At 50.0% G+C, this 13,575-nt stretch overlaps 1 protein-coding gene across 1 annotated transcript in view; it reads left to right on the top strand.

Moving 5' to 3' along the window:
• KYAT1 (kynurenine aminotransferase 1) overlaps window positions 1–13,326 on the top strand; it is a 15,964-nt gene extending 2,638 nt beyond the window's left edge. The window contains exons 2-13 of the mRNA XM_019641645.1: window positions 2,644–3,013; window positions 6,548–6,871; window positions 8,959–9,108; window positions 9,189–9,275; window positions 9,503–9,631; window positions 10,878–10,998; window positions 11,333–11,409; window positions 11,535–11,624; window positions 11,711–11,897; window positions 11,977–12,056; window positions 12,582–12,668; window positions 12,765–13,326. Coding sequence (XP_019497190.1) covers window positions 2,660–3,013; window positions 6,548–6,871; window positions 8,959–9,108; window positions 9,189–9,275; window positions 9,503–9,631; window positions 10,878–10,998; window positions 11,333–11,409; window positions 11,535–11,624; window positions 11,711–11,897; window positions 11,977–12,056; window positions 12,582–12,668; window positions 12,765–12,830 — 1,752 coding nt within the window. The 5' untranslated portion in view covers window positions 2,644–2,659 and the 3' untranslated portion in view covers window positions 12,831–13,326. The remainder of the gene's footprint in view (window positions 1–2,643; window positions 3,014–6,547; window positions 6,872–8,958; window positions 9,109–9,188; window positions 9,276–9,502; window positions 9,632–10,877; window positions 10,999–11,332; window positions 11,410–11,534; window positions 11,625–11,710; window positions 11,898–11,976; window positions 12,057–12,581; window positions 12,669–12,764) is intronic.
• The last annotated feature ends 249 nt before the right edge of the window (window positions 13,327–13,575 follow it).

Here is a 13,575-nt window from a genome sequence, read left to right as displayed (position 1 = left end):
TGTTTCCGTTTTTTGATTATTATGAATATGCTCCTTACAACTTCATGTACAAGTTTTTTTTGTTGTTTTTTTAGCTGAGCCATCCTGCCACCTGTTCTCAGCTCAGCTGCAGCTCAGCTTGGGCTGGGCATCAAACTGCTGTTGCTCAGAGCTCGCACTCTTTTTTTTTTTTAAAGATTTTTATTGGGGAATTGGGGAGATTGGAACAGCGCTGGGGAATTGGGGGAAGGGGAACAGACAAGCTGCCGTAGCCTCGCTCCTCAGTCCAGCCGTGGAGGACGCCGCCCCACCGGCCCAAGTTGGCACCATCACCACGCTCCTCCCGAGCAGGCGAGGCAGATCAGTCGCCGGCTTCTAGATGGCCGCTCACTGCAGCTGCTGGCCGTTCATGCTGACTGCTGGCTACATACGGTAGCCCATGGCAACCCACTGCCACAGGGGCCGCAGCCTACGCCCACAGCAACCCAGCTCCAGATGGAGCCGGGCCGCAGCCTACGCCGTTGCCGGCAACTCACAGCAGCCCAGCTCCAGGCGGAGCCGCTGTTCAGCATCTTAGCTGCGGAGGACAGTGTCACTGGCCCTCATATATGGGATCCGAACTGGGGCCCTCTGGCATCCCAAGCCAGTTCTTAACCATCGCGCCACTCGGTCGTCACTCAGAGCTCGCACTCTTGAGCGAGCTCTTAAACCAACTGAGCCACTTGGCCGGCCCATGTACAAGTTTTTATGTGGACATGTTTTCATTTCTCTGAGGTATATGCCTCAGAGAGGAATTGCTGGGTCATATGGTAACACTAAGTTTAACATTTTGAGGAACTTCTGGACTGTTTTCCACAACAGCCATACCATTTTACATTCCTAGAAGCAGAGTACAAGGGTTCTAATACCTCAACATCCTCAAAACACTTGTAATCATCCATCTTATTTGTTATAGCCATCCTAGTGGGTGTGAAGTGGAATTTTAATGTGGCATTTCCCTAATGACTAATAACATTGAGCATATTTTCATGTACTTACCAGCCATTTATATATGTTTGAAGAAATTCCAATTTATGATTTGCAAATATTTTCTCTCATATCATGGGTTGTCTTTTTACTTTCTTAATGGTATCCTTTGAGGCACAAAAGTTTTCTATTTCAATGAAGTCCAATTTATCTTTTTTCTTTCATTGCTTGTGCTGTGGGTGTTGTATATAAGAAACTATCTTCTAACTCAAGGTCACCAAGATTTATGCCTATTTTCTTCTGGGAGTTTTATAATTTTAACTTTTACATTTAGGTCTATGATCCATTTTGAGTTAATTTTGGTGTATGATGTGAGGTAGGGGTCCAAATTTACACTTTTACATGTAGATATACACTTGTCCTAGCACCATTTGTTGAAAGGCTATTCTTTTCTTACTGACTTTTCTTGGCACCCTTGTCAAATAGCAATTGACCATAAATGTGAAAGTGTATCTTTGGGTTCTCAATTTTATTCCATTGATTGATATGTCTATCTTTATGCCAGCATCACACTTTCTTGGTTCCTGCAGCTTTCTTAGTAAGCTTTGAAATTGTGCAGTGAGTCCTCCAATGTTTTTCTTCTTTTTCAAAGCATTTACTGTTTAAATTTATGTCTGTTAGGTCTCTTTTCATCTATCGTGCCCCGACTGTTTTTGGCCTTGCATTGTATTTGTTGAAGAAACAGGGTCATTTGTCCTACAGAGGTTCCTTTGGCCTGAATCTGTTGATTGCATCTCAATGGTGTCACTTACCATGTTCTTCTGTCCCTTGGATTTTAGTGACCCAGAGGCTTTATCTGATTAAGATTTGGTTTTAGCACAGGAATAATTTGCAGGTGGTGTGTGTTTCCAGAACCAGCACATGATGTGGGCTTTACTCTCCCTGTGATTGTTAGGGGCTATTCTGATCTTCACCTGGATCAATTTTTTTAAAATAATATTTTGATAGTAATTTCTTTTTTTTTTTAACAATTTTTTTGGGGGGGAATTGGGGGAAGGGGAACAGACAAGCTGCCATAGCCTCGCTCCTCAGTCCAGCCATGGAGGACGCTGCCCCACCGGCCCAAGTTGGCACCATCACCACGCTCCTCCTGGGCGAGGCAGATCAGTCGCCGGCTTCTGGATGGCCGCTCACTGCAGTTGCTGGCCGCTCACGCTGGCTGCTGGCTACACACGGTAGCCCATGGCAATCCACCTGTCATTGCTGGCGACTCACCGCAGCCCAGCTCCAGGTTGAGCTGTTGTTCAGCATCTTAGCTGTGGAGGGCAGTGTCACTGGCCCTCATGTGGGATCCGACCCAGGGCCCTCTGGCATCCCAAGCCAGCTCTTAATCAACGCGCCACTTGGCTGGCCCTGGATCAATTTTTTTATTAGAGGTGATTTATGTTTTTAAAGGGTCCCCTTGGTTTATGGGGTGGGGGACAGGGTCACAGGGTGGTTTTGAGGACTGAGGGATGATAATCCTGCAGCAAAGCACTTATTGCCATGCCTGGCACACAGTGGTCACTCAATAAATACTAGCCCATATTGTTGTTATTATTATTAGAGCTATAGAGCTGTGAGTGTGGGACCCAAGCCCTGAGCTTGGAGCCATTTCCTGGCCAGGGTGTTTTACCCTCTTCTCCTCTGCCCCTGGAGAAGTCATCAGTGCCCCATGACTCTAGGAAGCATGTTCAGGAATGCAGCAGCCATCTATTTGCACCTGGTGGGGTCCCTCCAGAGAAAGAAGGCTGGAGCTTCACTCACCCGGTACTTGCACCAGACTGTAAGTGCACTCTGCCACATGCATGACCTGGGGCCCCTGGGATCTGGCTTGGTCCTGGCTTCAGTATGGGATGTGAGTCTCCTCCTTCAGGAAGCCTTCCCTGACTGCAGCCTGGATGTAGGTCCCTCCCTTGCCCTTGCCTCTAATCTAGAACTTGTAGCTCTGCATCTCAATCCCATCCAGCTGCCTCCCCAGTCATCTCCTACTCCCAGCCCATGTTCGTACAGTAGGTACTCAGTAAATGTTGGCTGAATGACTACATTATGTATAAGCCAAGCACAGGCACTGTTTCCTCACTTACCTAAGTATTGTGTCACATACTTGAAGGTCACTCCACTTCTGGGGGCCCCCCATTATTTTTATCTCCTAAACTCATTCACCTCCTTTGTTCTCCCTCTCTCTGCGCCCCTGTACCCCTCTACTCTTTCTAACCCTAACCCTCAAATTTCCCCCAGTCCAGCTTTTATCCTCCCTCCCTGACTCATCTTTGCTTTATTTATTTATTTATTTTTAAGATTTTTATTGGGGAATTGGGGGGATGGGAACAGNACGCCGCGACTCATGGCAGCCCAGCTCCAGGTTGAGCTGTTGTTCAGCATCTTAGCTGTGGAGGGCAGTGTCACTGGCTCTCATATATGGGATCCAAACCGGGGCCCTCTGGTGTCCCAAGCCAGCTCTTAACCATCGCGCCACTCGGCCAGCCCCAAATAATTATATTTTACAACTGTGTTGATATACAGAATGAATATCATCCAGGCTGAATTCATTATTATTGTATTCTCTTTGTTTCTTATTTTAAAATAAATTAAAATTAAAACAGTTTCCATGGACCCTCAGCACGATACCTCCTGAGGAGGACTGATGGAGGAGTCAGCCCTGCCAGCAAACATGAGTGAGTTCACACACACCTATCTCCATGTGCCATATTATATTAATTCAATGAATATTCATAAAGGGCCTACTCTATTATTAACATCTATCATTTCCTGGGCACCTTTTATGTGCCAGGCACTAATGAAGTCCTTTTCATGAATTATCTTTTTATTTATTTCATAGATAGGGAAACTGACATTTAGAGAGGTGAAGTGAGTGACGTGCCTCGGGTCAGGTCAGCCTGACACCAAAGCCAGTGTTCTAAACCTTTCCCCAGGAGTCTGTTTGGGGCCTGATCCTGGGCGGGCACCAAGGGTTCAGCAGTAGCAGAACAGACCTGCCCCATGGATGGCGCAGTGTACTGCTCATTCCTGTGCCCACAGACTCTCTTGGGCACACACAGCACCCCCTGCCCTGGCAGTGCCCTGCAGCAAAAGCCCAACCCTGGTTTCCAGCCCTAGCCCCGGGGCACTGAGTCTGGTTAAGCATATTCTTGTCCAGCACACAAGCTCTCCTCTCTATCTGTGGAGCCAGGTGACTCAGGCCGTCTCCAGTCCCAAGAGCTGGCAGTGCCCAGAGAGGGTGAGGGACTGAGGTTGTGGCAGAGGAGAGGGGAGGGCTGCAAGTTAGGGTCTTGTTCAGTGTGAGTGTGTTTCTGCCCTGGGCTGGGCCCCGGATGGCACAGACCCTCCTCCGACCTCCAGGAGCTCAATGTGAGTATTAGTTTTTCTTTTATCATTATTACCAATGTCCTTGCCTATTAATGCAGGTGAGGCACACCTTTTGAAAGGGTCTGATAACATATGTACAGTCCTTACCACAGTGCCTGGTGCAGAGTGAGCACTCAGCAAATTATTATAGAGCTGAGGGTGTTCATGTTACTCTACCACTGGAATCCAGTGCAATGATGAAGACATGCTTTTTAGGGCACAGGAGGTACAGTCACTTTAGGAGAAAGGGCAGAGTTGACAGACATGGGTGATGTGGGCAAGAGTGTCTGAGAAAGGATCAGCCTACCGGGCATCCGCAGATTTTGAACCAGGGGTTCGGGAGGCAGCAGAGGAGGTTCCCTGTAGGATTGACTCCATCCGGAGGAGTCAGCAGGACATTGAGCCCAGGACAGGACCAATCAATCCTGCACTCGGCCAGCGTAAGGGGACCGCTCCAGCTCCACCTGCCCAGGATGGTCCCAGCTTTAGCACTGAAAATACCATGTCCTGAGAAACCACTTAATGCTGGTCAAGTGGGCCTGTTGGTCCCCCTAGAACACTCAGCAGACACAGGGCACCTACTATGCCCAGCACTGACCTGGCCGAGGGCCTCGAGCCCCCTGGCTGAGTGAGACAGAAACACCCTCCCCCTAACATGACACACCATGGAATGTCCTTCCTCAGATAATAATCACACTACCCTTTGTTTCTTTGAGCTCTGGGACTTACTTCCTGCAGGATTCCTCTGGGAACTGACTCTCGATTCTGAGAGATGAGAGGGTGAACTCTGGCCAGACCGACACCTCAGTTCCTGGATGTCCCAGCTCCCAGGTGTCTTTGTCCCCTTCTCTCTGCCTGACACGCTTTCCTGGCTTTGGGACTCAGCTTGAAGACCACATCCTCCTAGGAGCCCTGCAGAACTCCCGTGGACCCGGCAGATGCCCACAGCGCCCTCTAGAGCAGCCCCTGACCTTAAACCCACGTTTTCAGGGCTGTGGTCTGAGCCCCCCTTGTGAGAGGAAGGAAGGAAGTCTGGAAGGAAGAGTCTCAGACTGCAGTGCAGTTCTCAGAAAGTTCCAGCAAAGCCAATGGGAGTCCTGAGTGCTGTGTCTCCCAGCAACAGCCCGCCTCCCTGTCCTTGAGGCACTGGCTAGGAGCAGCCTCAGGGCTTGAGGATCAGGATGGATGCTGAGCACCGCTGTCCCCTCAGTCAGTTAGGCCCCTGGCATCAGAGAGACACATTCCCATGGCCTCCACGAAGGCACTGCCTCTTTTTTTCTTTGACCTTGGTGATTTAAAAAGCAGCTTTGGGGCCGGCTGAATGGCTCAGTTGGTTAAGAGCTCGCTCAAGAGTTTGAGCTCTGAGCAACAGCGGTTCGAGGCCAGCCCGAGCTGAGCAGCCGCTAAGCTGCCAATAGGTAGCAGGATGGCTCAGCTAAAAAAATAAATAAATAAATAAAAAATAAAAAGCAGCTTTATTAAGATACGATAATACACACACCATATTATTCAACCATTTACAGTGTATTGTTTGGTTGTTTTTAGTATATTCACATTTGTGCAACCATCACCACCATCTGATTTTAGAACATTTTCATCACGCCAAAAGATACCGGTACGCATTAGCCTTCACTCCCCATTCCCATCCCAAGGCAACCACTGATCTACTCTCTGTCTCTATAGATTTGCCTGTTTCATATAAACAGAATCATATAATTTGTCATCTTTTGTGACTGGCTCCTTTTACTTAACATTAACATGTTTTCAAGGTTCATCCATGTTGTAGCATGTGTCAGTACTTCATTCCTGCTTATTGTCAAGTGATATTCCATCATATAGATTAATACATTTTGTTTATCAATTGATGTCCATCAATTGATGGGCATTTAGGTTGTTTCCTTTTTTGTTGTTGTTGTAAAAATTTATTTGAGCCAAACAGAGGATACAGCTGAAAGCAGGATCTCAAGACTGAGAAAAATGCTTCCCTGGGGCCGGCCGAGTGGCTCAGTTGGTTAAGAGCTCGCTCAAGAGTTTGAGCTCTGAGCAACAGTGGTTCGATGCCCGGTCCGAGCTGAACTNTGTTTGTGCTCTACAGGGTTTGTGATGTAAAGATGATTTCTTACTATGAATCACAGTTGAAAAGTTTGAAAGCCCCTCATCAGTGATTGGCAGTGCCCTGCCCACCTAATCGCAAAGTACTGGACCAAGTCATGGTTCTGACACTGATCTTTGGACCAGGGCAGATGCTAGTTGTCCAGTTTTTCTAGAAGAATCCCAGTTCATCGCTCACCCTGTCCTGGAAACGGACCGAAGTCCAGGTCGGGGTGGAGGGGTGGGTGGGCTGGTGCCAACTCTCCATTTGTTGCCCAGGGTGGAGTTCGTGAGACTGGCCAGTGAGAATGATGCCGTGAACTTGGGACAAGGCTTCCCCGACTTCCCGCCCCCAGACTTCGCAGTGGAAGCCTTTCGGGATGCTGTCAGCGGAAACTTCATGCTCAACCAGTACACCAAGGCATTTGTGAGTCTTCCAGCTCCTCCAGCCCCCAGACACAGGCCTCCTCTCTGGGCGAGGAAGGGGCAGAGTCCAGGGACTTCAGTCCAGCAATATTCAGGGTTCACTGAGTGTACCCTCTATTCCAGTCCCTAGGACAGCTTGTGACCTGGGGTAAAGGCAAACCAAAAAAAGCAGAAAACAAAGGCAGTTGGCATGCTGTGGTGGAAGAGAATGGGGTACTGTGGGAGCAGGAAGAAAGAGAGGTCAGGGACGGCTTCCTGGAGGAGGTGACACCTAAGCCAAGCCCTGAAAGACAAGCTGCTGATTGCTTTGACTCCAAACTCAAGCTCTCTCTGTAAAGGGCCACAGAGTAAATATTTACCAGCCCCAGGAGTAGAGCAACGGCTCTTAAATGTTAGTATGCCTCAGAATTGCCAAGAGGGACATTCTTTCCAATGCCACCATCCAGAGATAACTACTGCCAACAGTTTGCTACTTGGCTGAGTGTTTAGATTGTTAAGCTATTAACTTTTTAAAATGCTTGTATAAATACACACACACACACACACACACACACACACACACACACATATGCATCTATACCTACATGTGAGATTTGTATTTTTTAACACAAATGGACTCATACTATAAATAACATTCTGTAACTTGTATATTTCACTAAACAGCATGTCAGGGACAATCTCCGTGTCAGAATAGCCTCGTTCTTTTTAACGGCTACATAGTATTCCATTGCCTAGATGTGCCACAGTTTAATTAACCAGCCCTGCACTCCTGGACTGGTGTGGATCTCTTACTATGATAAGCAGTGCCACGGTGACTAGCTCTGTGTGTACATCTTTGTATGCATGTGTGAGTGTTTCTCTCAGATAAATCCCCAGAAATAAAACTAGAGAATCAAAGGGTGTAAGCATTTAAGTATGTGATGGATGTTGTCAAATTGCCCCCTGGTTAGGTTTACTCACATTCCCACCATCAGACTGTTCTCAGAGCTGGTGGGACAGTTTGTTCTTTAGGCTGAAGAGAGGACAACCCGTTGGTCTCACTCCTGCCAACTGTGGGCATTATTCAATCTTTTTAATATCTGCTAATGTGGACATTGTATATATATATTTTTAATAAATTTTATTGGGGAACAGTGTGCTTTTCCAGGACCCCTCAGCTCCAAGTCAAGTAGTTGATTCAATCTAGTTGTGGAGGGTGCAGCTCAGTGGCCCATGTGGGATCCAACTGGCAACCTTGGTGTTACGAGCACTGCGCTCTAACCAACTGAGCTAAGCAGCCGTCCTGGACATTGTATTTTTATAGCAATATTTCAATGTTTTTATTTGCTTTTCTTCAGTTATTCTTTCATATGCATACTGGGCATCAGAACTTCTGCATGACCTACTTCATTTTTTTCATTTGAGTGAATATCATTGTCTTGTTTTAGAAGAGCTCTTTATATGTTAATATCTTCCATCATTTTCTTATGTTGCAATGTTTTTCTCTCTGTCTTTTAACTTTGCTCCGGATGTATTTTGCTGTACAGAAACGTTTAGTTTGTATGTGGTCAGATCTGGTTTAGTGAATTATTTAGTTAAATCCTCAATCTTAAGTTTCTGTCACTTGGCTTAGTCTTGAGTGTTTTGTACGTGTCCTCAGCAAACAAGCGCATGGATCCCATCTTCCTCTCAAAGTGGAATCCTTCCAAAGCTGTGGCACCAAGTCCCTGCACCTCATTCCTGCACCTCAGCTGCCAAATGGTGGGAAATCAAATAATACCCCTCTTGCAAGACTGCTGGGAAGAGCAGATGGCACGAATGTGCTCATTAAACTTAAAGGGGGATATTTCAAGTATGGCGTTCCACTGCTTTGAGGGCTGTGTGGCATGCACTCTGTCTGGTTTCGCACCACGTCCCAGCCCTGGGCGCTGGGCCTGGCACAAAATAGGCCTGAGGGCAAGGACTACAGCGGAGATGAAAGAGCTGGCTCTACAGGAGCTGACTTTGCCCCAGGCCTGCTGCTAGAAGGTGCTAGAATTGCCTGGATGCAGCTGAGCAGGAGAGTGGGCTCAGGCTGAGCCAGGTGGCTGACCCCTGCTCTCCTGGCAGGGCTACCCACCACTGACGAAGATCCTGGCAAGTTTCTTTGGGAAGCTACTGAGACAGGAGATAGACCCGCTCGAGAATGTGCTGGTGACTGTGGGTGCCTACGGGGCCCTATTCACAGCCTTTCAGGCCTTGGTGGATGAAGGAGACGAAGTGAGTGGGCAAGGCTTGGGTGGGGTGGGGGTGAGGGGTCAGGGTGGTACTGACCCCAGCTAATCTGACCCTTGTACCAGGTCATCATCATCGAGCCCTTTTTTGACTGTTATGAGCCCATGACATTGATGGCTGGGGGTCGTCCTGTGTTTGTGTCCCTGAAGCCGGTGAGGATGCTGGTTGGGACGTGGGTGGGCAGAGGGGTCCAAGGATGCTAGGATGTTGGATGCTAGGAAGTGGAAAAGAGGGAAGGAAGTGAAGGAGGCGGGGAGGGGTGTCCTGAGCCCCAGAAACGCCAAAGGGTGGAGAGATGCCTGGGGGGAGGCGGATCAAATCCCTAGCACTGAATGTCAGGTGGGTAAGTATTGCCACCCCCTCCCACCTCCTCTTACAGACCCCCACGAAGGACCAGGAACTAGATTGCAGCAGCAACTGGCAGCTGGATCCCACGGAGCTGGCCAGCAAGTTCACATCTCGAACCAAAGCCCTAATCCTCAACACACCCAACAACCCCCTGGGAAAGGTACCTGAGAGACCCCCTTCCAGGGACCCCTCCAGCCTGGGTTCAAGTCCCCACTCTGCTACTGATTTGCTGCCATGGGACCTCAGTTTCTTCATCTGTGAAGTGGGAGGGCTCCCTGGGATGAGCCCTGAGGACCAAGGCTCCTGGAGGCCCCAGGCACAGGTCGGCATTCCCTGGGGAAGGTGTGAGGGCTGGTGGTGGATCGGACTGGGTGCCTCCATTACTTACGTCTCCATGACCCTGGGACAGTGACTTCACCTCTCGGAGCGTTTTCTCGTCTGTAAAATGGGAACGTGGCCAAACTGATGTAAAGGAAAACCCAGTCTTCCCCCTGTGTGTCTCCTATACTCTTACACAATTACCACACTCACAACGCCAGATATGTGTGGAGTTTTCCCATGCCAAGCAATTCTGTGACACCGGCTGGGTGTCCTACAATGTAACTCAACTTCAACACTTATCTACCGGGAGTTAGCACCAGATCCCACAGGTTAACAGGACTGTCCCCACCCCTCTTCGGATGCCAGTCACACAAGTCCAAGTTGTCACCTGTGCTGACCAATCTGCTGTAAATCTGAGCTTCCCATGACCGCCTCCTTAGGTTCAATTAATTTGCTAGAGCAGCTCACAGAACTCACGGAAACACTTATTTACATTTACCAGTTTATTAAAGGATTCTGATGAACAGCTGGATGACAAGACATATAGGGCGAGGCCTAGGAGGGTCCCAAGTGCAGGAGCTTCTGTCCCCGTGGAGTTGGTGTGTGTCACCCTCCTGGTGTGGATGTGTTCACCAACCTGAAGGCTCTCCGAACCCCATACTATTGGATTTTATGGAGGCTTCCTCACATCGGCATCATCAATTATGAACTCCATTTCCAGCCCCTCTCCTCACTCTGGAGAAATGGCGGTCTGGGTGGGGTGAAAATTCCAAGCTTCTAATCATGGCGTGGACTTTCTGATGACCAGCCCCATCCAGGAGCCCACCCAGCGTTGCCTCATTAGACCAAAAGATGCTCCTAGTGCTCTCATCACTTAGGAAATTATAAGGGTTTCAGGAGCTCTGTGCCAGAAACCAGGGGCAAAGACCAATAGATGTATGTTCTATGATGTCACAATTGACCTTGCAGGGTCAGTGTTGCAAGGATTCAGTAGGATTGGGGGCAGAAATGCCCTGAGCACTGGGTTCGGCCGTATCCTTTTGTCTCTCTGAGCAGGCCTCTCTGTTTGGGGATGATCCCTGCAGGTGTTCTCCAAGGCAGAGCTGGAGCTGGTGGCCAACCTGTGCCAGCAGCATGACGTGGTGTGCATCACTGACGAGGTCTACCAGTGGCTGGTCTACGATGGGTGCCAGCACATCAGCATCGGTGAGCCCAGGGTGCCCCATTCCCCTGGGCATTTGTGCCAGGGCCTCGAGCCCCCATCTGGGAGTCAGCACAGGCCTGGTGATTAGGACCGAAAGGTCTGGAACCACACAGGTTTTGTGATCTGGGAGAGTGACTTTACCTCTCTGAGAACGGGAGCACAGTGGCACCTGCCTTCGGAGTTGTCATGAGGATGAGCTGACATAAGTCCTGTAAATAGCTTAGCGCTTAGCAAAGTTCAGAGTGTAGAGAGCCTGAGTGCTCGCTGGGGTCCAGCCACCACCCCTCCCCCGCCCCTCCCTCCATCTCAGCAGCTGCTCTCTTTGGCCTTGGGCAGCCAGCCTCCCCGGCATGTGGGAACGCACCCTGACCATTGGCAGCGCTGGCAAGACCTTTAGCGTCACCGGCTGGAAGGTGAGTCAACGAGGTTGGGGATGACCCTTCCCACTATGACCTTGGTGGGAAAGGCAGCCTGGGAATTAAGGAAGCGTTTGGCCAGGCCCTGAAGGGCCTCACCCCAACCTGTGTTCCTGGTCTAGGTGGGCTGGGTCCTGGGCCCCAATAGCCTCATGAAGCACCTGCGCACTGTGCACCAGAACTCGATCTATCATTGTCCCACGCAGACTCAGGTGAGGAGGGGCAGGGCCACCAAAGCACCCAGACTGGCTCCAGGGTCAAGTCATGCCTGATCTGCTTGTCCATCCACCCGCCCCAGGCTGCAGTAGCCCAGAGCTTCCAGCGGGAGCAGCTGCATTTTGGCCAACCCAGCAGCTACTTCGTGCAGTTCCCACAGGCTACCCAGCGCAAGCGTGACCACATGATACGAAGCCTACAGTCCGTGGGCCTGAGGCCTATTATCTCCAAGGGCAGCTACTTCCTCATCGCAGACATCTCAGACTTCAGTGCGTGAGACTGGTCAGGCTGGGCAGGGTATGGGGTGCTGGAAGCTGCCCAGGGCTCAACATGGCCCCTGTCCCACAGAGAGCAAGATGCCTGATTTGCCTGGTGCTGTGGACGAGCCCTATGATAGACGCTTCATCAAGTGGATGATCAAGAATAAGGTGGGCTGGTCCTCTGCCAGGTCCCCATGTGTGTGGCTTTACAGGTTGTGCACTGCTCAAGGGTGCCCAACCAAGGGGCTTATGGGCCAAAGTAGAGCCCAGCCTCTGTCATGAGCCCTGGTGTAGGGTTGCATCCATTTCAAGGAACAGGGAGCCTGTTTTTAATTTGCCTAAAAATGCCATGTGGGCTGGCAGGAGTTCCTGCCCTCTCAGGTCCTCAGTCTTGCCAGCTGTATAATGAGGAGTTGGCCCATTACCTCTGAGGTCCATCCAGCTCAGAGCTATGATTCTAAGGCTTATTTCTTCCCTGGCTCTGCCTGACCCCTCCCGTGGCCTCCATCTCCCTCTGTACACAAGAAGGACTTGGGGATGATGTTTTGGGATTCTTTCCTCTGACCTTGGCATAGCACTGGGAGGTGCCGCATTGAAGCTAACTTCCCTTACCCCACCCCATCCTGGAACCCCCCTGTTCCCCTGGAGCTAGGCTGTGGGGCCCTGTTGAGACGTGGCCTTCTTCTTCCCCAGGGCTTGGTGGCCATCCCTGTCTCCGCCTTCTACAGCCAGCCACATCAGAAGCACTTTGACCACTATATCCGCTTCTGTTTTGTGAAGGTAAAAGGCAGGGGATGGGGGGAGGGGCTCCCCAAGTTTCTCAAGGCCCGCAGGGGAGAGCGGGGAGATGGGTAGGACCAATCTGTATTGATGCAGGATGAATCCACGCTCCAGGCCATGGACAAGAAGCTGCAGGAGTGGAAGGAAGAACTTGGAGCCTGACGTTGCCCCCAGAGCCCTGTGTCACCTTGTTGGTCCCTGTACACTCTTCAGGGCTCTGTCTCTGTCCAGATTTTAGCCATTCCCAAATTGGGGGTAGGTGGTACTGGTGGACCCCCTCTCTGTGACACAGATATCTGTAGGGAAAAGCCCTTCTTAGTCTTGGGGCAGTCAGGAACACATCCCCAGGGTGCCTATAATCTTATTTTGGAGGTGAGGAAGGCCTGACCTGGGCCTCTCCCTGTCCCTCCCTCAGTCAAGTTGTAGGGTCTTCGGTCCCCGTTGGCCTCCCCAGACGTAGCTGGGACTCAACAGGCAGACTCCAACAGTGTACTGCCTTGACTCCCAGCCATGACCCCAGCCCTGCACTGGCCCCAGCGGAGGCTCAGGCATTCCTCCCTTTCCTTATCTAAACTTGACCTTAGGAAGTTGCCTTCAGGCTTGAGTCCTCAAGCCAGTCCTTTTTGCCCATAATAAAATTGTAGGTTATTCAAACATTTACCAGCTTCTCTCTGCTTCCCCCTCTGATGCTGGATTTCTGATGGGAACTTGCTCAGAATGGACGTCACCTCTGTTCCTAGAAAACCCAGATCCTAGCCCCTCTTTGTACAAATGTATTTTATGGAGTAAAACTGGGGCCCAAAGAAGGATGGGGACCTTGGACTTTTCTGAAGTCACATAGTTAATGGTAAAACCAGGCTTTTAAGTCAGGGTTCAGATGGTATATGTTACTGATGGTGTGTGTGTC

This window comes from Hipposideros armiger, unplaced genomic scaffold, assembly GCF_001890085.2.
Source record: "Hipposideros armiger isolate ML-2016 unplaced genomic scaffold, ASM189008v1 scaffold_3, whole genome shotgun sequence".
NCBI classification, from domain to species: domain Eukaryota; kingdom Metazoa; phylum Chordata; class Mammalia; order Chiroptera; family Hipposideridae; genus Hipposideros; species Hipposideros armiger.
Note: the sequence above shows the minus strand (reverse complement) of the source record. Positions and strands in the feature narration are given on the sequence as shown.